Below are 27,323 nucleotides of genomic sequence, written 5' to 3' on the forward strand. Positions count from 1 at the left end.
ACGTTCCCACGTTATGCACTCACAATGAGAGCGAGTGAGAGCGTTCATTTCAGTTCACGGTCGTCTGGAAAGAGCACGAATAGGAGCATTGGCGAGCAACGCAGCAGCAAGGCCAGCAACCCGAAGGCATTCACCTGGAGAGAGAGTGAAACGGAGCAATCTCCTGCGACTGCGCCACTACTTAGTGAATAGGTTATGTGAATAAGTATAAGTGAATAGGTATAAGTGTAAGTATAATAGGTATAAGTGAATAGGTTATGTTGTAGTAATCACAATGTTGTGGTAGTTTTCAATCACAAAAGTAGTATAAATCGTTTCTCAGCCAATAATAATTTGTTTAACTTGAAAAAATGAGCACGACTTGCTATGTAAAAAATTGAATCGAGCACAGTTAGCCCGCCTAAGAGCGAGAGAGACAGAGTGATTTTGTTGAGGATGTGTGAAGGTAAAAATAAAATTTTGTTAATATGGAATTTAGTGCGAGATTCTTTGTATAAATTAATGTTTTAAATATAATTCTTTGTATAAATAAATGTTTTAAATTGTTACTATTATTTCATCCTTCTTCCTACTATAGGAATGAATATTCACATTAAAATTATTTTACCACTCAAAGTCGTTGTCACTTAAAACTTTCGCCCATATACCAACTTTACAGGCAACTATTTTTTTTGGTCAAATAAACTGATCAATATAGAAACAAATATTGGGAATGTATGTAAAACGAAAAGGTTTCTTCAAATTAATTAATAGACTAAAAATGTTTGACTTAACTGTGAATTGGTATTTTATTTCCTTTAACATGCCCATTCTTGCATCCAAATGCAACACAATACATCACCATTTCTCGGTCGTATTTTCATTCAATTCTACGCATTCTATGACAAATACATCACAATATTCAAGAGAAAAGGTTGTGATCTAATACTGATAGCCCTAATACTCATTCAAATCCGTTTCTCAACTTTAAAAATGAATATCATACTCAAGAGCTGCAACAACATGCTCAAATGTATGAGTAAGAGAGAGAAGGGAATCCCACACAGTAGGCCTGTCTCACTCACTCCGCCTTACACACTTTTGGCTGTAACTTAGCATTGGACAGCCCGTTCCAGTTAGTATAGAGTTCACTGGCTAAAATATAGTAAACCATAGAGCGGCTGTTGGTGTGCTTTCAGCGCTCTCAATGTGTTACACGGCGAACTAAGGGCAGCCATGACAGAGAGATGCAAGAAGAGCCTCTATTGCCAGTCTGCCACTGCAGGAATAGGTGTGTTTTCGAGAATTAAATTGGTTTCTATGACTAATTATTATATTTATGATGATGATAGTATTGCAAACTTGACTGGTATGAACTATAGACATCAGCTTATATTATATGATTATGTTAGGCCGGTATTATAGTGAGGTCCATGTTATAATGACAGTATAATCAACTTTGGTGTTGCTATCCTTGTCTATCATTTGACAAAGCAGGTAGTACTATCCTTTTCTTGCTCCGCAACGATGCCAAATCTGTTTTTGACAATGAAGAAAGATAATTAAGCAAGGCAGAGAATCGGCAACGCTGTTCTCCCATCTTAATCCACTGTCATTATAACGTAGATCTCACTAAAGATAGTAATGTTATTAGACGGTAACATGAAAAAAGAAGAAAATATGATTTCTTACAACTTATTTCATATGATCTGCATATTACAGAAATATTACCGTCTAATACTGGCCTTAGTTTGTTATTTTTTTTGACCATCATACTTTGCCTTCTTGTTTTGAACTTAGAGATAATGTAGAAAAGTACCGCAAGCTGGTATCAAAGAAACGTCTTCATAAACAACTAGTTTTTTGAATTCCCTAATCAAAATAGCATAAAAAAATCATAATTTTGCAGTCACGGTATGGCATTTCAACTTAGTAGAGCACTTGTACGTCTAAGCAGTATTAACACTGTAACTTGGGCTACATTAATTTCACCAAGGCTTCAAGAAAAGCAATTCCAACAATGAATTTTATGGATGCATAACAACTGTAATACATATATTTAAAATGCTCAATGGAAATTCAATGTAGTATTTATTAAATATAACTGATTTGTGATAAAGTTTTAGTTTTACTTTTAAAGAATAAAGAGTTGACGAGGGAAAACTCACAAAGAAAACGATTTCACATACCGACTGCGTTTTTAATCACCATGAAAGTGCTACCACCATAGTTGTTCAAACACATTACAATAGAAATAATACAAAATATAGTTTTACATGAATTATTATATTCCAACACTCCTCCTTGATGTCAAAATGTTTTAACAAAAAATCAGTTTACATCTAAATTGTTATTTCTTAAATGATAATAAAGATTTTAATCAGAATTACTTGTTAGAAAGTCATCACTTGTATTACTTGTTTTACATAGTCACCAACATATTATCTTTAAACTTCGAAAATTTGTTCCCCAACAATGGTTTAGTACCTAAATATGTCAGCTAGCTGTTTTTCTGAACAACAATATTTTATTTAAAACATGCCTGTAAAATCTGACAAAGCATTTATTAGAACGGTTCCACCTTGTTACTCGTTCCGTTACTACGTAGACATCATGTCGTCATTTTGTCCGTCTGCGCTGTCCAGTGACGCCACAGTCAAGGTTCCACGTCACTGCCCCAATCAAGTTGGTTTTCTATATTATTCATTGTATTATTTGTCGTTTCAATTTTAATATTTGTATTATTCAATTTTTTGGAATTTATTTTGTCTGTTAGGCATCTTACTTTCTAGATATTTGCTACTTTTTCACCAAACGTTTGTAAACGTTTTACGTACGTGGCTGACATTTCTGCCTTCCTTTTTGTTGCTAGCGCCTTTAGCTAGCCTTTTGTTTTTCAATGGTTCCTAGTCGGAGAGTGCACTTTCGCTCCCGGTCTAAACCTTTCATCCAAATTCATCTAGTTTACAGAACGTTTTTAAAAGTGAATTATTCCTTCAAATTAATTTGTTTACTCTATTCTTCAATTGTGATTCAATTATTCATCAATTGATGCACATATTTACGCTGATAAACTTTGTCAAGATCACAACCTCGTGTTGGCGTCTATCACCATTTTTCTAACAATTGACTTCACCTCTTGAAACTCAAGCTTTCAATTTCATCATCTCTACCGTTTGGAAATCAATCTAAAAATTCCACAACTCGAAATTCGGATTATTTGTTTGGAATTCTACATGCTCCTGCTCACATTTCCACTGGGGGATTTGCCTACTGTGTTGGGACGCTTCCATTCTTGTCATCGCATGGCCAGATCACATCGTCGCTTGCTGATGTCCTGTTCTTTTGGGTACCGTGGATTCCTTGCCTGTCTGCCTGGCTGCATCTCTTCTTAAATTTTATTCAGGTTACATAAATCATTTTAATCAACTTTCATTTACGCATGTATTACATAACTGTTAATGAAAATACTACAGCGTGTCGATGCTGGACCACGTTGTTCTCTATTTCTAATTCAAACATTTTAATGTGCATTCATATGATTTTTGTAGCTATCATTCAACTTTTTTTCGGCAATTAAAAACATTTAATTGTCCATACCTTTAGCAATCGAGCCTATCCTCATGAATTCAATATGCTACAGCGCATGTCTCATTGAGAGCACTGTCCTACATAACGTCAAGGTTATAATATGTACTTCATTCAATTTTGTTGATAGCTACCCTTGGCTTGCAAGCATATTCTCATATTTGAGTTGTTCAATTGATGTCTAACTTGACATTCAATTCATTGAAGGCCTATGTCGTCTGTATTGATAGCTACCCTTGGCTTGCAAGCGTATTCTCATATTTGAGTTGTTCTATTGATGTCTAACTTGACATTTAATTCACTGGATGCCTATGCCGCCTATATTAATGTATTCTATATTAACAATTATTTCATTGTATTTGATAGCTACCCTTGGCTTGCAAGCGTATTCTCATATTTGAGTTGTTCAATTGATGTCTAACTTGACATTTAATTCATTGAAGGCCTATGTCGCCTGTATTGATAGCTACCCTTGGCTTGCAAGCGTATTCTCATATTTGAGTTGTTCTATTGATGTCTAACTTGACATTTAATTCACTGAAGGCCTATGCCGCCTATATTAATGTATTCTATATTAACAATTATTTCATTGTATTTGACAGCTACCTTTAGCTCATAAGTGTTATTTTAAGGCCACCGATGCTTATTTCAATGTGTATGACATTGACCTTTGAACCTCTCTGCATACTGGACCAGCGCCCAAGGTTGCTTATTGGCGCAGCAATCGCATTGCTACAGTGCAGTATCGTTTCGTTCACTCAGGTTTTTCTGTTAATTTTTAAGCATGTCCGATCATGAGGAAGATTCACTTTCTGAGCCTTCTGCTCTTTTCAATGCAAGAGACAATTTACACCAGGAAATAGATTGGTATATTATTGGTAATCAGGATAATATTAATGACTCATTGAAATTTTTCTATCTTCATCAATCACTCAGTGGTGAAGCTCTTGCTAGAGTGGAACACATTGAAGCTGACGAAAATGGTTTTCAGCTTGCTTGGAACCTCTTAAGGGAGAGGTATGACAATAAGAGATTAATTGCTGCCAGGCACGTCATGGCAATTGAATCTCCTCCTACCATAAAACGTAACTGTCCGCAATCATTACGGGCATTCATTGACTTTTGCAAGTCCCACATTACCGCACTCGAAGCGCTTCAACTTGGAGTCCAAATCAAGGACTTATTGTACATGCACAAAATGTTGTTGCAGTTGGATACTGCTACTGTTCGAGAATGGGAAAAGAGTGTTGGTATACATGACATTCCCACCATTGATAAATTTTGGAATTTTTTGGAATCACAATGCAAAATCATGGAAGCTGTTGCTTCAAGCTCAGCTAACCACCATCAAGGAAATGTACAGCAAGGTACATCTAACTCGGTTGGTGCTCATAGCAAGCCAAAGTTCAATCAAATGTTCAATCTAGAATGCAGGTTACTACCTCTTCTATGCCACCTTGTAGTTTTTGTAATTCTGTTGGTCATTTTCCAAATCGTTGTAATAAATTATTGAAGTTGCAGGTTACTGATCGTTGGAATGCTGTCCGTGACAAAAGGTTATGTTATAATTGCATCAAGCCTTTCACACCCAATCATATTTGTTTGGACAAATCATGTACACTTTGTGGCAAGAGTCACCACACTGTTCTTCATAGGTCGTATCCTCAATCGCGAGACACTCCTAAGGATGAGGTAACTTCAAATGTTATTCATTCTCAATCTTTTGCTCCCTCCAAGGGTAAGAATGCTGTTTTGAATTCTGTCATGGTTCAGAATGCGGAAACAACTAAACAAGCTGTTTCTCATGCAGAACAGCCTCAGAAGAACTCTCATGTCACAATGAGCTCCACCTCGTCACTGTGTTTGCAACAGCAATCAACTGTCACTTTGTTACCTACTGCCGAAGTTTTGGTTCAATCTTCTAGTGGGGAATTTATTAAAGCAACCGCGCTTTTAGATTCTTGCTCTGATTGTAATTTGATGTCAACTAGGTTGGCTGAAAAATTGTCACTTGTTACTTTGTATTTGGACACTTTGATTCATAGTGTAGGTGAGAATAAGACCAAATCATCTATTTCTCATTCAGCTTGCTTATCTTCATCTGATCGTTCGTGGTCGGTTGAAGAAAATTGTATTGTAGTTGATAGCATATCATCTAATGTTCCTAGTGTGAACATCAATCTTTCCAAAATTTCAATTCCTGTTGAACTCAAATTAGCGGATCCATTGTTTGATCAATCTAAACCTGTAGATTTGTTACTTGGTGCTGGCATATTCGCATCTGTACTTCAGCCTGGTAAATTGTATCTAGCTCAAAATGCTCCCATTCTTCATAAAACCAGTCTAGGTTGGGTCATATTTGGTTCTTGTAAAACTATTCGTCCTATTGCAGCACCTCGTTCGTGCCTCCCTGCTTCGCCTGTGGCCGCTCCCTGTAGGGTCATGTCAAATTTTCTGACTTCAAATGATGTCTCTCATCAGTTAGAGAAATCAGCTCAGATATCAGTTCAGGAAATCAGTTCTCAATCAGTTCAGGTATTAGCTACTACTTCTTCTCATAGTGATGTTATCTCAGGCATAATTAATAGTTGCTCCACTTATCACAAAATTGTTCATACAACGGTGTATGTTCTATGGTTTATTCATAATTGTAGGAAACAAAATTCAGTCGCTCCGCGCTTTGGTCAATTAGCTGTCTCTGAAATATTAGAAGCTGAAAATTGTATCTTCAAATCCATTCAAGAAGAAGCCTTCTCTGCTGAAATTAAAGCATTGCATCAAAATCAGGAGCTATTGCCTAATAGCTCTATTAAAGCCTTGTCACCATTCATTCACTCAGATTCACTGCTCAGAGTTGGTGGACGTTTGCAGAATGCAAATGCTTCCTTTGATTATAAACATCAAATATTGTTGCCTAGCAATCACAAATTCACTCGTGCATTGATTGTTGCTCACCATCGTCGTCTAAGTCATGCTGGTGTGCAGGCCACCATGGCCAGTGTAAGACAACAATTTTGGTTTCCCTCCACCCGTCGCACCATCAAAAGTGTATTGCGGCATTGCATAATATGTTTTTGCTTTTCGGCTCTTCGTTCTGAGCAAATCATGGGTAGTTTACCAGCGGCCCGCGTTCAGGCTAATTTTCCCTTTTACAATTGTGGTTTGGATTACGCCAGTCCTATTTCCATTTGTGTAGGCGGCCCCAAATCTCGTACTTTTTCTTTAACCACTCTTCAGAAAAAAGGCAAATTGTTAAACAATTGTGAAAATTTGAAGGTCAGTACGGTTGTCATCTTGAAGGATCCTGGTTCCGCGCAGTCCACTTGGAAACTGGCGCGCATTACTGAAGTTCATCCTGGTAAGGACGACAAGGTTCGAGTTGTCACTGTTCTCACTCCCTCCGACACTTTTAAGAGAGCTATTTCGAGTTTAACACGTCTTCCCATTGATGAGGATTCTAGTTCATCCCCTTGCTCTTATGGTTCATTTCTTATTTTCAGGTTTCATTGTTTTTTCCCCTGGTTCTCACATGGGGCCCAGTTTTCAATTTCCAATTGCTTTGCCAGATTTGACATATTTTTTACCTTTTCTTATTGTGCTATACCCTTGTATGACACAAGGGGCCCAGTTTATGTAAAATCTGACAAAGCATTTATTAGAACGGTTCCACCTTGTTACTCGTTCCGTTACTACGTAGACATCATGTCGTCATTTTGTCCGTCTGCGCTGTCCAGTGACGTCACAGTCAAGGTTCCACGTCACTGCCCCAATCAAGTTGGTTTTCTATATTATTCATTGTATTATTTGTCGTTTCAATTTTAATATTTGTATTATTCAATTTTTTGGAATTTATTTTGTCTGTTAGGCATCTTACTTTCTAGATATTTGCTACTTTTTCACCAAACGTTTGTAAACGTTTTACATACGTGGCTGACATTTCCGCCTTCCTTTTTGTTGCTAGCACCTTTAGCTAGCCTTTTGTTTTTCAATGGTTCCTAGTCGGAGAGTGCACTTTCGCTCCTGGTCTAAACCTTTCATCCAAATTCATCTAGTTTACAGAACGTTTTTAAAAGTGAATTATTCCTTCAAATTAATTTGTTTACTCTATTCTTCAATTGTGATTCAATTATTCATCAATTGCTGCACATATTTACGCTGATAAACTTTGTCAAGATCACAACCTCGTGTTGGCATCTATCGCCATTTTTCTAACAATTGGCTTCACCTCTTGAAACTCAAGCTTTCAATTTCATCATCTCTACCGTTTGGAAATCAATCTAAAAATTCCACAACTCGAAATTCGGATTATTTGTTTGGAATTCTACATGCTCCTGCTCACATTTCCACTGGGGGATTTGCCTACTGTGTTGGGATGCTTCCATTCTTGTCATCGCATGGCCAGATCACATCATCACTTGCTGATGTCCTGTTCTTTTGGGTACCGTGGATTCCTTGCCTGTCTGCATCTCTTTTTAAATTTTATTCAGGTTACGTAAATCATTTTAATCAACTTTCCCCACCATTATCACACCTGATTTTAGCAACTTTGAGATTGAAATGAGATTCACCTTCATATACATATTCTTTCAAATAAGTAGCAGTTTCATTCTTAGATCTTAACAAATAGACTTTACAAAAATGACTTAAATCATCAACACATGTCAAAAAATAATTTTTACCATCATGAGTTTGTGAATCAATAGGACCACATAAATCTGAATGAATTACTTGCAAAAAATGGAATTGAAAGGTTTTCTTACTTGTTTGGCTTTTGAACAAATATTACAAAATTCCTCTTCACAAATATTCAATACATTTGATGGAATTCCTACTGAAATTTTGGATAATTTTTCAAGATTCTTGAAACTAATATGACCTAATTTCCTATGCCAATTCATTGCTTCTGAATGATTTGAGAAACTGGATTCAGAATCTTTGTCAATCTTCTTAGAAATATGATTCACTATAGCCTTGTCATGATTACCTATTTTACTGGCATATTCTGCAATAGTTACATTATTTTCAATTTCTTCTTTTAATTGAACTTCATATAAACCTTGCTTATTTTTATTCCCTTCCAAAATAACAATTTCGTTTTTCATGATTTGGACTTTACTTTTAGTAAACAAAACTTTTCCACCATTTTCGGTAATTGCATTTACTGACATTAAATTATTAGTGAGATCTGGGACATATGTAACATTTTTAAGTATACACTGTTCTGAGTTTACAACTCCTGAAGCTAATGCTACCATACTTTGATCTTTCTTGGCAACAGATATCGTTTGTTGACATGTTTTTACATTATCTAAAATACTGACATCATTAGTTATGTGGTTTGGAGTACAACCACTATCTATGATAAATACTTTATTGGAGACATCCTGACCCTCAGTTGCTTTTAGGCTATGACGTATTGAACTATTTACTTGAGTTAGAAAAGATTACTTTGAGCCTTATTAGGAAAGTAACAGTCTTTTTCATTGTGATTAGTTTTTTTACAGATTTTACATGACTTGTTATCACTAGACCTATTGTTTTTCAAAAAACAATCCTTTTCATAATGATTTGACTTTTTGCAATAAATACAAAATTTTTGTTTAGACCTGTTATTTGGGCAGTTATTACAAATGTGTCCATATTCATTACACGAGTAGCATTTTGTTGTCTTACTATTGGAAGTAGAGGCCTTGATCTTACCTCGTTCTTGTCTTACTGTTTTAAACGCCAGAGATTCGCTCTCACCTGACCATTTAATTTTTTTCCTGGAGAAGTCTAGCCTTTAGATTATCCAAAGTCTTTTCCGTGTTTACTGTAGAATCCCACGCACTTGAAAAATGTTTATACTGTTCTGGGAGTACACTCAGTATTTTAGTAATCACCATTGTTTTATCGATTTTCTGGTCAAGTCTGTTCAATTTGTATGCGATATTTTGAATGTATGTTAGGTTACCCATCATGTCTTTATCTGTAGAGAACTTGCATGTATAAAAGTCTTGAAGAAGAGCACATTTTTGTTGAGTTGTGTCACGTTTAAATACATTTTTCAATGTGTCATACATTTCCTTGGCTCTATTACACGATATAATATGTATTTTCACATCATTGTCCAGCATCATCAAGATGTAATGTTGAGCTTTTGCGTCTTTGTTTTTGAAATTCTTAACCTTATCAGCACTTTCACCCTGTTGTTCTGAAGTTTCAGTTCCATCTACCACATCCATCAGATCTTTAGCTTTAAGTAATATTTTAATTTCAAATTCCCACATAGTGAATGAATCTGCATCCTTCAGCTTATGCACTTAGTTCTCCACGTCCATCGGCGCCATTTTGAGGTTACCTTTTACTATTATTTTAAGAGAAAAACCAATAATCACTTTTCATGTTTTACTTGTTTTAAGATTAAACTTTTTACTTGTTTTTACGTTTTTGGCCATTATCTGGGCCCATAACCTGATAAAGTTTTAGTTTTACTTTTAAAGAATAAAGAGTTGACGAGGGAAAACCCACAAAGAAAACGATTTTACATACCGACTGCGTTTTTAATCACCATGACAGTGCTGCCACCATAGTTGTTCAAACACATAAATAATTTTGACATTACAATAGAAATAATACAAAATAAGGTTTAACATGAATTATTATATTCCAACAATTTGCACCTTGTCTTTTATGCAAGTTTCCATTATATCAATACGGTCATTCAAATTTTCTGCCGCTTCTTGCCTCTCTCTGTCATGGCTGCCCATGTTCAATTCGTAACAGGTATAACGGCCACTTACTATATTTTAGCTCCTTGGTTGTCACCCTTTGCCAACCCATGCTGTGTTGCTGTCTGCTCTGCTGACGATGACAGGTTATGGAAAGCTGTAGACTGTTAGGTGTTAGTAGGTAGATGACAACTCAGAAGTTTTAAAATATTAGTTCTGTTTTATTTCTCTATTCTTTTAAAAAATGAAATTTCTTCTGTTATGTTTGATGTTAGCTAGTTTATCACCTACTTTTGCTCTTTACTTCCACATTGGAGAAACTGAAAGAAAATGTTTTATTGAAGAAATTCCAGCTGACACAACTGTTGTTGGTGAGAAACTCAATAAATAATATTTTATATTTAAATTTCAAGTTATGGTGGTACGGTAAGCTTCAAATAAATCCAAGTATATACATTGCTATTAATGATCTAAAAATATTGATCGAATTTAATATTATGAAAGTGTCTAATTTTATTAGTTAAGCTCAACCTGATTGCTACATTAAACTTATTTGTCCACTGCATTGATAATTTTATCTATCCACAGTATTTTGTGTTTAATATACTTGATTAGCATATATATTTACTTCTTCTGGAACAAATTAAGGCTAACGCTACTAATTACGGCACATTTGCATATTTGAAATTAGGCTACCGACACCTATTTATTCTTTCTCTTTCATTAAAAAAAATTGAGTTGATATCTTCAAAAATATCAGAGATAAAATTGTGCCGTATTTAGTCATTTTTACCCAAATTAACTTTTTATTTTATTGAACACGTCCTTGTAAATCATAGAGTAGGCTAACTTGAAGCGTGATAAAAGAGAATCAACTGTTTCAACAAAACACTTGGCTCCTATTGGAATTGATGTCAACATTCCTTTTGAGTAAGAGAAATAATTGTACAAAAAAGACACGCGAATCCTAATAAGCAACTTAAACAAGATAGAGAAATTCCTGATAAGGGTTGATTAGAGCCGTAGTTGCATGTTCTACTTCTTTTTTTAATTGATGAAATGCCTGAAGAGCATCTGCTGGTAGCGGGAAAGAAGCTTGCTGTAATGATAGAATTTTTAACGAAAAAGTAGGACTCTACTTAGAATAGTGAGCAAACATTTCCATACACTGCCCATCTTAATGTCCAGTCCCTCAGTTGTCACATCGACGAACTCAGAGCAATCTTTCGCTTTCAGGACTTCAGTATAATAGGTATTTTGGAATCATTCTTTGTAAGCAAGGCGCCTTCATCAAAATATGTAAGGGGAAAAAACTATGATAACAAGAAAAGAACAAAATAACTAGAACTTTAATGAGTCTTTAACATATTTACATTTGAACAAAACAAGATTAACTTGATTATAAAACAATATTTTATATGAATTAATGGGGAAACACTCGCTTGCTGCTAATGAGGATTCAATGTTTGTGGTTATGAAAAATTTAAGAACAATGACTCAGTAGTCACCTACCTTTTTGAAATAGCTTCCCACTTTGGCATCCACTGGTATTTCGCAGCGTTAATTATTAATTAAAAATCAAAATAACTGATCCAATGAAATGGGTTCAGATCCCGTCCTATTCAATAATACAATTCTCTTTAAACTGCCCGAACTGCGACAGGAAAACTGTATTACAAAACAAGAGCAAAATCTATCCCCTTCACCAGAACAGCCGGACTTTACTCACAGTCCTAACGAACGAGCTCACACACTGACAACCAAAATAACATGACATGTCAAATACGGTATAAAAACTAAAATATTACTCACCTCTGAGCCAGTTCACTCTGCTAGACCAGAATTCATGTTCCTTGAATTATCCTTGTCCAGATCTAATAGATTACTTGTAGGAATTTGCTATCGTCCACCGAAAATCGGTCATTTTACTGATTTTGAAAATGCATTGCTTTCTCTTATGCCATCTTATAGCCGTGTCCTTGTCATGGGTGATATGAACACAGACTTCAACATGACTAATCGTAACTTTGACTATTATCAGGTAACTAACATATTTCAGTGCCTCAACTTGACTATTCTACCACTTGATCCAACTCACCATACAAATGAATCTGACACTTTAATTGATTTTCTCATAGTTAGTGATCCCATCGAGGTTGTTCAAACAGGACAAATATCAGTTCCAGCTATTTCTGGACATGACCTGATTTACTGTGTGCTCTCTGATAAGCCACCAAAACCAGCACAGAAATTCATAACTTTTAGAGACTTTAAACATTTCAATGAACCCGCTTTTTTGACTGATGTAGCTCATACTCCATGGCATCAGATTGAAGCCTTACTTCAGTTGATTAAATGGTAGAGACTTTTGAAAATTGGACTCTTGACTTATATGACAAACATGCGCCTTATGTAGAATAAATAAAAACGACGTGTACCGTAGATGACTGGCGACATACTGAAAAAAATGGGTAGAAGAGACAAAGCTCACCGGAAATTCAGGAAGACATTCGACTTAGACAGTTGACATCTAATTGAGTATAGGAGCCTTAGAAATAAAGTAAAGCAACAGATACGTAACTCAAAGATCAGGTACCTGAATTCATTCATGACTGACAACAAACAAGACTCTTCATCACTATGGCGTGGTATAAAAGAATTCGGTCTTGGCAAACAGAAGTCCCAAATCGAAATTGACTTACCTCTAGACGATATAAACAACCATTTCATTTCACATTCAAATCAGTGTGATGAGTCAGCGATAAGGAATCATTCCAATGACCTTAATGATCGAGTAACAAACCTCAATATACCATTAGAAGATCAATTCCATTTTCATCCAATTTCAGAATTTGAAGGTTTCAAAGCAATTCAGCATATTCATAGCAATGCCACTGGGGCCGACAAAATTCCAATCAAATTTATCAAGAAAATGCTCTTTGCTGTTCTACCAACTATCACATTTATTTTCAATAAGTCTCTTGAGAACGGAACTTTTCCTGAAAGTTGGAAGGCTGCTCTAGTTCGTCCTTTGAATAAGGTTCCATCTCCCAATAGAGTTGAATACCTTAGACCTATCAGTATTTTATCTGCACTATCAAAAGCACTAGAAAGACTTGTACATGCACAAGTTAATGAGTTCCTTGAAAAGAAAAAGAAGCTTCATAACTTTCAGTCCGGATTTCGTAAATCTCATTCAACAGAAACTGCTCTTCTACGTGTCACTGATGACACGGAATTGGCAATGGATCAAAGAAAATGTACAATCTTGACTCTTTTTGACTTTTCTAAAGCATTTGATACTGTTGATCACAAATTTCTTTTAAAAAATTAGCTATTTTTGGTTTCATTCATCAATCAAGAGGTTTGGTTCAATTCCTATCTTACAGATAGGAAACAATGTGTCTCTCTTGGCAAGAACAGGTCGAATTGGTTAAATGTTTCACATTGTGTTCCTCAAGGTTCAATTCTAGGCCCTCTTCTTTTTACTCTGTATGCAAATGATCTTCCCTCTTCTATAAAATTTTCTAGTTTCCATACATATGCAGATGACCTTTAAATTTATGCAAGTTGTCCTATAACGAAAGTTAATGAAACCGTGCAAAAAATGAATCATGACATAAGTTCGATAGTGGAATGGACAAGGCGAAACGGCCTCAGACTCAACTCAACCCATAATTATTGGTTACTCACGTTTAGTAAACAATATCGACTTCAACTCGATACATAAAATAACTGTTGATGGTAATGTGATCCCCTACTGCATCTCAGTGAAAAACCTAGGCATCGTTATGGATAAAAACCTCGACTGGTCAGAACAAGTCAATAAAACCTGTAGAAAGGTTTTCTCAGCAATGCATTCACTGAAAAAATTACAAGATGTCCTTCCTAGAAGTATACGATTATTACTGGTCCAATCTCTGATTTTTCCACAGTTCACATACTGCAAATCTGTCCTCAATGACATGCAAGTTACACTCAATGATAAAATGCAGCGCTGTCAAAATTATTGTCTACATTTTGTTTACTCTCTAACGGTATTCATCTTCCCACCTCAAGATTTTCTGTTCTTTAGTATTGTATATTGTTAATATTACCCAATCAATTTCTGAAATTTTAATTAAATCCCACCCTATAACATTTGTTTCATTTCTCTAATTTTAATTATTAATGCAATATTGTATTCACTATCATTCTATTTTTCATTCATTCATTCATCCCATAATTCTAAGATTCAAATCAACTAGTTCTTAACTTATTAAGTAGAGTTTCGTATTTGAACATTACTTCGAGTTATAATTCCCAAAAGCTCTAATTCATCACAACCCGGTCGTGTGTTAATGAGAAGGATATTTTATATCCTTCTAAAAGAATCGACAATTATTTGTTGAAACACCGCCGATTTATGAAGTTACATCACATTATTATGTTATCGTTATTCTAATTGCATTCTATATTCATTCTCATTGATTAATTATTTATACTTTGTGAAATTCGTTGAATAACTAGCATTATCGTCATTTAATGTAAATTAGTGTATAAGCCAGTAAATATTGTAACATACATATATAAAGAAATCTAATCTAATCTTCAGAGCTGCAGGGTTGTTTGGAAGTGTTATGTCTTGAAGAGGTTTTAAGATCTAGATCTTGATCTGGTTTTATGCGACCATTTGTTATAGAGTAACCCAAAAGATTTATTTTGTCCAAAGAAAATAAACTTATCATAGTTTAATGTTATTTTGTATTTGTTTGATTTTCACAGTTTTCTTATAATAACGACAGTGATTTAAGATTAGACAACTCAGCTTTTAGAGCATAAAATTCACTCCAATTTGAGACCAATCGCTAGTTTCTATCAGACTCGTTTTAGGAACACTTGATTAACAGAGTATAATCGCGAAAAATTGAAAAATAGGAATCGCCACTTTTTCAATCGGCTATAACTTTTGAATGGTATTGAAATCGGAACTATTGTTTATGGGAGTAGGAAGAGGGGAGAATTCTCCACAACCTTCACTATATTGTGAACTTTTTATATTAAGTGTTTTACAAGATAAGCAGCTTTGAATATGGAAATTAGCCATTTTTTGTGTTTAAAAATATTAGTAGGCTACAGTACAAGAAGGAATTTGAACAGTACAAAAGTTATAAGTGTTAAAAGTTTTGATCTTTGGCGTATACTTATGCATGCCCCCCTCTAGGAAATACTAAAATTAAGTGTAAGTATCTAACGGTTGATTCTCATAGAACATAACCCTCGTAAGATGATTTCAGCCGAAATATGTTTCTTTTTTGTTAGGAAGGCCTTGTAAAAGTATTATAATGAAAATTTGAATTTTGGCTGTAGGACATGATTTTCTATTTTTTGGTGCACTCCCCCTCCCACCATTACTAAAATCGAAAATTTCCAAGGAATGCTGTTCAGAATTAATTGTTCTTCCACGTGATGTGTGGTTTTTGATCATTACTAAAAAAAGATCAAAGTTGATAGGGAAGAAGTGGTAGGTTTGAAAAATGCCCCTTTTTTAAAATTCGTAGCTCCGGATCTGAAAATCGTAGTCCTGCGCGACCACTCAATTTATTGGAAATGTCATTACCTTTAATATTGTAGAGAATGCTTTTTCCCGAAAAACTCAAGGTTCTCGAGATTAAATGGAAAAATAAAAAAAGTCCGAAATTTTGGAGGTGAAGCCGCCCTCTGGTGTGTCAGCAAATTTCAGATTCGAATTCAGCGCCCCAAAATACATACCGTACAGAGAAATTCTTTCGGTGCTGTTTTCTGAAAAACGACCATTTGACTGGACTACAAAGTGGTGATTCCGAATAATCAGGTTTTCATGCAGGAACACAAGAGCGACGAGAATCACACATTTTTCCTTATTCGGATTGAAAATAAAAATGTAGAGATCTTACAATAATTAATATTTCAATTTGTTGGTCCTGGCTGAAGTAAAACAGTCGTGAGGCCCAATGACAGCTTAAATTGTATGGTCAGGCCACGTGGGACCTTTCCGAAATGGACTTCCTACCTATAAAAATCCCTACGAATTTACTTTTATACTGCCAATAACCATACAGTTTGTTAGAATAGCAGTTTGATAAATTTTATTCCAGTTATTTCAAATAGTTTAGCTGTTATAGTAAATAGCGAGCTGCAATCGGTGTTTTATTGGCGAATATGATAGATAACACCCTTATTTCAGTCATCTTAGAACAATTATATGGTCTGTAATTCATAGTGGTAATGTTCATGGATAATTAAAACACGTCAACAATACTGATGGTTGCATGTATTCAAAACTGCTGCTATTTGTTAGTAACTTCTCTTAGAATTGACTAAGCTATAAATAAGTTGGCAATATTTTGAAATTATATGATAGCTTCTTGTTTAGCACAGGGGGCCTACAACTAGTGGGCGATTCTTCTTGATCTTGAAAAAATTGATAATAATAATAATTCATTCATTTGATCCATAGTTTCATATAAGATCTTGTCAAACATAAAATTTAATTATGTCAATTTCCCGCTTCTTAGTTCATCACGGCTGTAATACCTGATGTAAGATGCAGAATGATAAATGTGTTCTAATAGAATTGTTTTTTCTTTTAAATAGTCAACTACAAAGTTGAGGTCTACGACTCAAGAAGCAATGGGTTCATGCCTTCAGGTTCTGGAATCGGAATGCATGTAGAAGTGAAAGATGGAGATGGAAAACTACTTCTTTCCAGAGTGAGTTGATTGTATTTCTTTTAAGTTATGTATTCCAGTGTCTATATATTTTCTTTACGGTGAGAAGTAACAAATATTGTTACGATTCATAAAATTGGATGTATATCCATTTTGGGAGCTTTGTTTACTATAAATTGCTCTGTTGAGGCAGCTCTCTTTGGAAAAATAAACTGTACCCTATTATTTTACTTAATTTTTTGGTACCCCAAAAACTTGAATTAATTTTATTTCTATGGTACAAGCATACCAGGTAGTCACCCCTCTGAACAGAGTCTGGAAATCAGATCACTTTAACGTCTAATCTGCAAAAAACGGTAGAAATCAATATGAAAAAACAAACCATTTAGAACAGAATACCAAATAATAATTAATAAATGTAATACAACACACACTTCCGGCTTCATAATCTTCCATGAGATAAGGGTCAAGGATCACTTGCATATCACCAACAGAAATTACAAGTCATGTTCTTAAGTAATAAATAAAGGTTTGGCCTAGGGCTCCATCTCAGGTCCTTTTATATTCTTAATATATGAATTTCCTCTCCTCAAAAATGTCCCCTCTCAGACTCAGATCTGTTATGTTGATGATCTGATGACGCCAAATGTTTTTCGCTGTAAGTGCTGATGAGCTTCAATTAATTGGAGATACAGTGCTTGAAGAGGTCTTAATGTGATGCTCAGCAAATATGTTATCAGTGAACGCCAGTAAGACTTCATTCATGGAATTCTCCATACATAGAGTGCCAAACCCAAACCATTTCCAGTTTGAAATCGAAGGCAGGCCGCTGGTACCCTCTGAGTTCACCAACTTTTTAGTTGTTTCAATGGATCATGGTGAAGATGACCTTTTGCTGAAGATCTCTTGAAGAGACTCAATACAGCAGCTTATGCTATTTCAAGGATTAGCATGGTTGTCTTGGGATGTAGTTCTTGCTGCATATCATAGATGGTTTGAGTCCTTGCTTGCCTATGGGATACTCTTATGGGGCGGGCTCTACATTCTCTCTGTCAGTGTTTTGAGCTTAAAAGAGAGTCCTTAGGCTGATGTTTGTCAAGCCAGTAGGACACTTTTTTGTCAGCTAAAATACCATCTGTTCCCAGTCTTTTCATCGATTATCTCTCAATTTTCGCCTTTAAATCAAGGTATGACTGGGTAAATGGTTCAGATATTGATACACACAATACCAAGACTAGGACACTGATAAGGGTTGAGAAACCGTATTCATTCTTTATGAAAGAAACCCCAATTATTCAAGTAAACGAATTTAAATTTCCTGTCCAATACTGTAAAAGATGCCCCTTCCCTGAACGTTTTTAAAAATAGCTACCACAGCCTACTCAGAAGATTGATTGTTCCACTTACTTCATAAGTGTATGTGTGTGTGTAAATATAGGAATTCAATTGTGTTGTTTTATATAATAGAATAGAATATCTTTATTAGCCTCAATGAAATATCACAATTTTTGACATATAGGCCAGTCAACATAATACAATATACAACACAATACAAACAGGGTTTATACAACACAACAATAAATAGCCATTTAAGGCTATTATAAGACTGTTATAAAAATATGATAGTATTTCGCCATTAGTATTGGCTATATTGCATGTAAGTATTGTATTGTATTGTATTGTTTGTATGAGGATCGTCAATGTGACTGACAGTGCTACCCATGACATTGAAATGGAGAATAATTTTAAATTGAAATTTAAAATTAGCTTTAGGTCCTTGCAAATTGTTCTTTGATCATGGAATTTTTCAATTATTTTTTTCAGGTCTATAGTCATGAAGGAAGAATATCGTTCACGTCACAATCACCTGGTGAACATGTAATCTGCTTGTACTCCAATACCACCAAGTGGATCGGTGGAACACAACTGGTAAGTTAGTTTAGTTTATTGTTTCATGAAAATATTTGGAAGATTATTTATTTAATGATGTCGAGTTGAAAAGCAGTATTATTTATAAATATAATTCACTTCACTTCTGTTAGAATTGGTGTCATTTATAAGGAATATTGACATTTGAAAGCGAATCACATCATACATTCATCTTCACTGTAGGTTTGAGGTGTGAACAGAACGAGTGAATCGTGATTTAGCTTTCAGTTTTGATTTATGCCTCTAATCTTCTGGCAATGATTGTTTTATATATGTTTGTCTTTTGATCGAATAAATTATTATTGTTATATTTCTTATTTTAGTGATAATAATGTGAAATATTTCTTTTATGTTTGGTTTTGAAGCATCTAAATTCAAAAATCTACTTTGTAAAATAATAGTAGGACTGAAATTTTTGTGAAGTGAAGAACTACAAGACTTATTATTAAATTAAATTTTATTATATTATTAAATTTGGGAGAGGAATAGCACAAGGTTACCTTTTTATTCACCTCATTTTCCCTATACCTACCATTTTGATGATGTACTTATTGTATAAAATGAATAAATTATGAAAAAATGTGGATGTGCTGGAACTCTATTGAGACTTAACCGTTCTGTTCACACTCATGCTTTACAGTGTGATAGTGTCGACGCGAGTGCGACCTAAACTGAAAGCTAAACATCGATCTGACCTTTGTGTTCGTATATTACAAACTTGTTTATTTGTTTTTGATATGCATGTATTTCACATTTTCTTGTATTAAGCTTACTGAGAATAAAACTTCATTCATTATTCTTAGACTTAGTTGGGTTTCACACCAAAGCTGGGCCGGGCCGAGCCGAGCAGAATCCGCGTGCGCGCTAACTATGCAGGATTTAGTCGGGATCATTCAAATCAACGCCGGGCCAAGCCGAGCGGATTTGTGCAGTCGGCGCCCAACTCGAGCGTTTTCAGCCAAGCGGATTCTGCCTTCTTTCAGTTTGGTTCGATCTTCCCACGTAATGAGATTCGCAGTAATTTGTATTTTTCAACTAAAAAATGTCTTAAAAAGCGAATCGTCAATCGGCTTCAATGCGAACGCAGGCAGATTCCGCTCAACTCAGCATCGCATCGATCCGCCTGGCTCGGCGGCTCGGCCCGGCCCAGCTTTGGTGTGAAATCCGCCTAAGAATGGTTCCAAGAATTACAGTTTTATAATTATGAAAACTATTTTTTTGCAGAGAGTTCACCTTGACATACAAGTGGGTGAGCATGCTATAGACTATGCAAATGTTGCGCAGAGAGAGAAACTCACAGAGCTTCAACTGCGCATGCGCCAACTACTGGATCAAGTTCAACAGATAGCAAAGGAACAGAATTACCAACGGGTGTGTTTACTAAAAAGTCTTACAAACCTGTATCTTCTATTGATAATGGAGCTTTCCAAGTATTAGGAATTTAATTTTGAGTTTGTACTGCTCAAGGAAATTTTAGTTGTAAAATCTTCAAAAAAATTCCTAAAAAATAGTATACCACCAAGAGCTACATCAATAATATCAATACAAATCAAATCAAATCTTTATTTGTCCCAAAAACATAATTACAATGACAAAAATGGTTGTAAATGAATAAAGTAAAATACAATATAAAATGAAAAAGAAAAATACCATTAATAGGATTATACATAACTGTATTAAAAACGGGAAGTCCCTGCAAGGTTCGAGTAACCTGAGCGCAGAGGCCGAGTGTTCAATGCTTAACAGTACATGAAAATAATAATGGGATATTATTAAGAAATAGGGAAAAGAAAAAGTGAGTGAGGAAGGGAAGAGAAAGAGCAGAGTGAAGGCTTAGGGGAAAGTAAAGAAAAGTTGAAAATTACATAAAAACATGAGAAGTCTTTATACTAAGCTATGAGGAAATTACATTGCCAAAATTGCATTGTTCGAGATTATCCATGTATGAATTTCAATTAGCAGTTTTCTATTCAATTTACTGGTGATAAAATGGTTAGGAATAACATTGATGAGCTTTGATACCTGATATAAAAATTGTTTTCTACAAATTGATAAAATAGTATCTGTAATTTGAAAGGTAATAGATGAGGGACGGAGGTTATACGGTAAAACACGCAGGTTGAAAAGATTCATATGTTTATTTATGTAGATGATTAAATTTTTTATGTAAAGGTGCCTGACAATTAAAACATCTAGCTCACTAAACAGAAACTCACTTGGATAGAGTCTGGGTTTTCCCAATATAGCTCTTATAAGGTGTTTTTGAATTACAAAAAGTTTCTCCAAGTGGTTTGAGTATGTTCCACCCCAAATTTTTATTCCATATTGCAGAAATGATTGAATGTAGGCAAAATATATGAGTCTTGAGATTTTTTTATTACCAACTTCGCTGATATTACGGAATTTACTTATCCAATGTCTGAGTTTGTTACATGTACTATTGATGTGAACATCCCAACGCAAACGTTGATCAATCATTACACCCAAATATTTAACACGATGTTCTCTATTAAGCTTTGAGCATGTACAATTCATCCAATCAGATTCGTTGCAATTTACATTATGGATTTTAATGGAATCCAAACCTTGCGGCTGGCCTATAGAATTTGGAGAGAAAGACATGAAATTACTTTTTTTTATGTTCAATGTTAATATATGCTCATCAAACCAGGATTTTACTATTTTAAGTCCGGATTCTGCTGCTTTTTTAGTATCCTCCCAATACGTTTCACTGAATAACAATGAAATGTCATCAGCAAAAGCGATTGAGACACCATTTTTTAATTCTAACTTGAGAAGATCATTAATGTAGATTAGGAAGAGAATCGGCGACAAGACTGTTCCTTGTGGAAGACCGTAATCAGTGAGTTGTTCAAGGCTGGTTTTATTATCAATTTTGAGCATTTGGAATCTATTTTTTAAATAGCTCTTAAATAATTCAAGGGCTATTCCTCGAATACCCAAATTTTCCATTTTTATCAGAAGTTTTGAGTGAGGAATAGTGTCAAAAGCTTTAGCAAGGTCTAAAAATATGGCTATTGTTTTATTTTTGTTGTTGAAATTTTCTGTGTTATAAGACATATTGCATCTACTGTACTTTTTTTAGACTGAAACCCAAATTGATTTTTGTTAATTATATTATGCTTTAGGAGATAGCTAACTAAACTGTATTTTATTAACTTTTCAATAATTTTGGAAAAAGTACTCAACAAGCTGATTGGACGATAATTTGATGGATTAGAAGCAACACCTGATTTATGTAATTTAATTTGCATTGTTTGTGAAAATAATAGGATGTAGCTGGTGTACTATTTTCAATATTTTCAGTTTCTAAGAAACAAATAGATTGAATTATAATTTTATAGTTCCATGCTGAAAATGAAGAGTATTATCTTATCAAATTTACTTGGCAACAAAAATTATTGAAAAAATATTATTCACTTAAAATTACGTGGATATCTTTATTCAAATTGAAAATTCTCAGCAAAACAAAATTATTCTTCGCAATCTTATGAAATTATTCATCCATAAGTCCGGCTCGCTATCATTTGCTCCACAAATGCATTCGTTTATGGCCTTTTATGAATGAGATTTTATCGTTACGTAAACTTTGAATCACAAATTGAATAAAATTGCTTCAATTATTAAATTAAAATTAATTAATTAATAAAAATCTAAATATGCGCCCCCCACTTCACAAGTAGTCGTGTTTGAAAATCTACAGTTACTTGAGTCCAGTCAATACAGACTTGAAAAAGGAGGTGTGCTTGCATTTCATATTGTAGTCCTGATTTCTCAATATACTGAGCTGCTGATGATAATTGAAGCTGGAACTTACGTGTTTTCCAAAATACAAGGATCATTGTTGTCAGGTTTACCTGAAAATCTATATATGAGATAGAGCACTCTACCTGTAGAGCACAAAATTACGCTCAGAGGAATCTTGCATTATACATTTGAATGATAACAATCGGAAGATATTGTTGAATAAAAACTATAATTCATCAAAATTGATTTTTTCTTGAAATTTTTATTATTTTTGTAAAATTGTAGATTACTCATTGAAGATAGAAAGTTCCAATAATCTAATTTTATTATGAAATTCATAAACTGAATAAAAGGCGGGAGCAAATTTTTCTGATCGATTACAGGATTTAGCGGAAATAACTGAAAACTGGAAAATTAACCGAAAATACGAGGTTTTCGGACCACTCTGTCTCTAGCACAAGGAAATTTTCCATGAAATACTTGGTTCTGGACTTCTCTTATGTATCTAAACAATATATTAAAAAAAAAACAGAATTACTGTAAGGAACTGACAACGCTAAAATTAAATGAAAAAATCGACTGTTTAAATTGAACGTTTCTTTAATAAAACTTGAACATTAATAACTAATCATAAACAAGATAACAAACTTTTTCTGTGAAGGGTTGCCAAGGCGATGAACGTTAATGACATGTTAGCCATGAAGGGGATTCCCTTCACACTCCCCCACCGTTTAAAAAAGAGCTATTGTTTCTTCGTCTCAAATCATATGGCGAGGTTCTTGTGATGGTTTGATCCCTACCCCCGGGCACATAAGATGGTTCATCCTCCTCCGACTCTGGCACTTCCTGCTCCAGGTTGTCTTCCTCCTCCTGTTCATCCATAACCTCATCAGCATCGTGACTGGAACTTAGTCTCTCCTCATCCTTGGGTTTGAGACAAGGTTTTAAGCGGTTCATGTAAACGTTGATCTGGAGACCATCGGGCAAGATCACCATATAGTTCATCTTCTTACTCACTTCAAATGGTCCCACCCAAGGGAGATGGAATTTACTCGATTCTCCAGGCTTTACTGCGGAATTGTGCAGATAAACTGCATTTCCAGCATTGAATTCTCTTGGTTTATTGCCTTTATTAGCGGTTAAAAGCCGTTTGTCTGCTGCTTCCGAGGAACTCTTGACAGCTTGTTGATAAGCCCCACCCAGTCTCATTTTCAATGTCTTCAAATGCTCTCCTACTGAACATCGCTTTAGGTGTTGAAGTATAGGTTGATTGGCAGTTGACACCATTTCACCATTCGCCATGGCATCCCTTCACACTACAATATAAAAAAAATCTGGTTTGGCGCACTCACACAACTTTCCTTGCCGTTATGAAAATTGATCAACTGACGCTAGTGTTCCCGCGCATCTCAAGTCTACTACTCAAAGATCTAAGCCAGCTGGTGATACGACAATAACGCTGCAGACACAAGAAGTCTGCTATCTGTTCATAGTGAATAGTGATTTAATAGAATCAACACTTGCCAACAGTTTGCAAATTGAATAATCTTATTTTCTCGAACTTCGAGCTTATTTCCAATTTCAGGTGAAAATGTTACTGGACATTAATTGTAGAGATTTTCATGCCCAATCTTTTCCACTTGGAATTTGTTTTTTAAGTTGTATCTGAAGCCTGATAATTGGGAATCTAAAATCAAACTTTGCATAGATGGGGCGGAGCTCCTGAAATTTTTACAGATATGGGACTAGTGGCAGTTGATAGAGCTTATCAATGACTTTTTTAGGTATAAATTTGATCAAAATCGTTGGAGCCGTTTTCGAGAAAATCGCGAAAAACCCTGTTTTTGATAACATTTTCGCCATTTTAGCCGCCATCTTGAATTGAATTTGATCGAAATTGTTCGTGTCGGATCCTTATAGGGGAAGAACCTCAAGTTCCAAATTTCAAGTCATTCCGTTAATAAGAGATGAGATATCGTGTACACAGACGCACATACACTCATACACACACACACACACACATACAGACCAATACCCAAAAACCACTTTTTTGGACTCAGGGGACTTTGAAACGTATAGAAATATAGAAATTGGGGTACCTTAATTTTTTTTCGGAAAGCAATACTTTCCTTACCTATGGTAATAGGGCAAGGAAAGTAATACAAGCGCCAATGTATATAGTGACTGGACTATACTACTGTAGTTGCAGAAATAAGTATTATTACCTTGGCATTTAAATGAACAAATCAAAAAATCTGATGAATTTCAACAAATAAAGCTCTCAAATGCTGTTTTCGATTAAAAACTTCAACAATTTTCCGGGGGAGGGGGGGCTGGATGACCCCCCCCTCCTGGATCCGCGCCTGATATGTCTATAACCATCCTCGGTAAATTCAGAATCCTTATGCGAAATTTCAAGTTAATCAGTCAGCAGTTTAATAATGCGTCAAACATGTATTTCCTATTCCGTACATGTTATTTTGAATCCTTGATTCTATAATATAAAGTATGATGAGTATCTGTTACAATTGATTTGATTTGATTTATCTACTAGTAAACAAAGGAAATATGATATGATACAAGTGTTGCTCAAGTTGAACTAGGGTTTAGGAGTAATAGGTAACTTACTATGAACCTAATTTTCATAATTATTTTAAATTTTGCTTGTTTCAGTTTCGCGAAGAGAAATTCAGAGACACGAGTGAAAGTACGAATCGAGGAGTTCTATGGTGGTCACTGTCTCAGCTGGTCATTCTGGTTACCATGGGCATCTGGCAGATGAGACATCTCAAATCATTCTTTGAGGCCAAGAAACTAGTTTAGAGAAAAAATATGGTTCTTTCATTTTTATGAGTCCGTTAGGATACATTGGTATTTGTTTGCGGAGATAGGAAAACTCTTGTACTCAGGCTAATTAACTTTAATTTGAATTTATTATTTGACAATAGTAAGGTCATGGAATTAGTATTACCTAACTGGAGAAATGATTCAATTATCATATTTTTTACTATTCTTCAATAGGCTAAGTGATTTAATTTAATTCTTTTATTACTAAGAAAATCTTCCAATAGTGAAATAGTATCTAGTTCATATCATAGTTCCTAATGAATCTCAGGATTCAATGCCTTTTAAATCAGTGAGGAATCAAGCATATTATATAGATGTGAGAGGAAATTTTCGCCTTTCAACTATATTAATGGTTTGTCTTTCCTAATAGATGATATAAAATAATAAATGCCTTAATAATTAATTATTAATTGATGTGCTCTTGTTTAAAAGCAATAGTAAGAGTGAGATATAATTAAATTACTAATGAGTTCTACAGAACGTTTTTACATGAATGGCTTACATGGAAGTAAGTCATAGGCAAAGTCTGGCAAAAAACTTTTATTTCATTTGTCATGTTAAAACTTTTGAATTGTAACATGAATGAATAATTTTGAGTCGAAAATTATATGATGTTTTCAATAATGTATGTCTTGATATCATTTATTTAATTGACCGAGCGAAGTGAGTACTAATATTCAAGTCGACGGTTTGGCATTTCTCTTAATGTTTAAATGTTTGAATGTTTATATGTTGCGCATTTACGGCGAAACGCGGTAATAGATTTTCATGAAATTTGACAGGTATGTTCCTTTTTAAATTGCGCGTCGACGTATATACAAGGATTTTGGAAATTTTGCATTTTCAAGGATAATATAAAAGGAAAAAGGAGCCTCCTTCATACGCCAATATTAGAGTAAAAATCTGGTGTGGCGCACTCACACAACTTTCCTTGCCGTTATGAAAATTTATCACCTGACGCTAGTGCTCCCGCTCATCTCAAGTCTACTATGCAAAGATCTAAGCCAGCTGGTGACAGGACTATAACGCTGGAGACACACGAGGTCTGCTATCTCTTCATAGTGAATGATTTAATAGAATCAACAGTTGCCAACAGTTTGCAATTGAAATAATAACATTTTCTCGAATTTCGAGCTTATTTTAAATTTTAGGTGAAAATGTTACTGAACATTAATTATAGAGATTTTCATGCTCAATCTTTTCCATTTGGAGTTTTTTGTTTAAATTGTATCTGAAGCCTGATAATTGGAAATCTAAAATCAAACTTTACCTAGATGGGGCGGAGCTCCTGAAATTTCCACAGATATGGGACTTGTGGCAGTTGATAAAGCTTAACAATGACTATTTTAGGTATAAATTTGATCAAAATCGTTGGAGCCATTTTCGAGAAAATCGTGAAAAACCCTGTTTTTGACAACATTTTCGCCATTTTAGCCGCCATCTTGAATTGCATTTGATCGAAATTGTTCGTGTCGGATCCTTATAGTGGAAGGACCTTAAGTTCCAAATTTCAAGTCATTCCGTTAATTGGGAGATGAGATATCGTGTACACAGACGCACATACACTCATACTCACACACACACATGCAGACCAATACCCAAAAACCACTTTTTTGGACTCAGGGACCTCGAAACGTATAGAAATTTACAAATTTGGGTAGGCTACCATAATTTTTTTCAGAAAGCAATACTTTCCTTACCTATGGTAATAGGGCAGAGAAAGTAAAAATCAGACTAGAATTATTCATCATAAATCAGCTGTCTAGTGGACTATAATACTACCCGTTCAAAAACATCGAACATCTTGAAAATG

General features: G+C 34.8%; 1 protein-coding gene across 2 annotated transcripts; it reads left to right on the forward strand.

Annotated features, from left to right (window-relative positions):
• The first annotated feature begins 1,187 nt into the window (after positions 1-1,187).
• LOC111049583 (transmembrane emp24 domain-containing protein eca) lies at positions 1,188-26,138 on the forward strand. 2 transcript variants are annotated; one of them, XM_039427514.1, is made up of 5 exons: positions 1,188-1,270; positions 16,893-17,008; positions 18,791-18,895; positions 20,120-20,266; positions 25,337-26,138. In XM_039427514.1, the coding sequence occupies exons 1-5, from the start codon at positions 1,216-1,218 to the stop codon at positions 25,484-25,486; spliced, it is 573 nt and encodes a 190-aa protein (XP_039283448.1). In that variant the 5' UTR covers positions 1,188-1,215; the 3' UTR covers positions 25,487-26,138. The 2 variants fall into 2 exon arrangements, with proteins under 2 accessions (XP_039283448.1, XP_022191389.1); XM_022335697.2 differs by lacking the exon at positions 1,188-1,270 and adding an exon at positions 10,378-10,648.
• Positions 26,139-27,323: the final 1,185 nt, after the last annotated feature.

The sequence above is a fragment of the Nilaparvata lugens genome, chromosome 4, assembly GCF_014356525.2.
Source record: "Nilaparvata lugens isolate BPH chromosome 4, ASM1435652v1, whole genome shotgun sequence".
In the NCBI taxonomy this organism is placed as follows: domain Eukaryota; kingdom Metazoa; phylum Arthropoda; class Insecta; order Hemiptera; family Delphacidae; genus Nilaparvata; species Nilaparvata lugens.

Bases quoted from the DNA above. Each gene is read 5' to 3' on its own strand.
- LOC111049583 (XM_022335697.2), top strand. From the start codon at position 10,522: ATGAAATTTCTTCTGTTATGTTTGATGTTAGCTAGTTTATCACCTACT. The intron at 17,009-18,790 runs GTGAGTTGATTG...TATTTTTTTCAG, and splicing joins GAAAACTACTTCTTTCCAGA to GTCTATAGTCATGAAGGAAG. The intron at 18,896-20,119 runs GTAAGTTAGTTT...ATTTTTTTGCAG, and splicing joins GGATCGGTGGAACACAACTG to AGAGTTCACCTTGACATACA.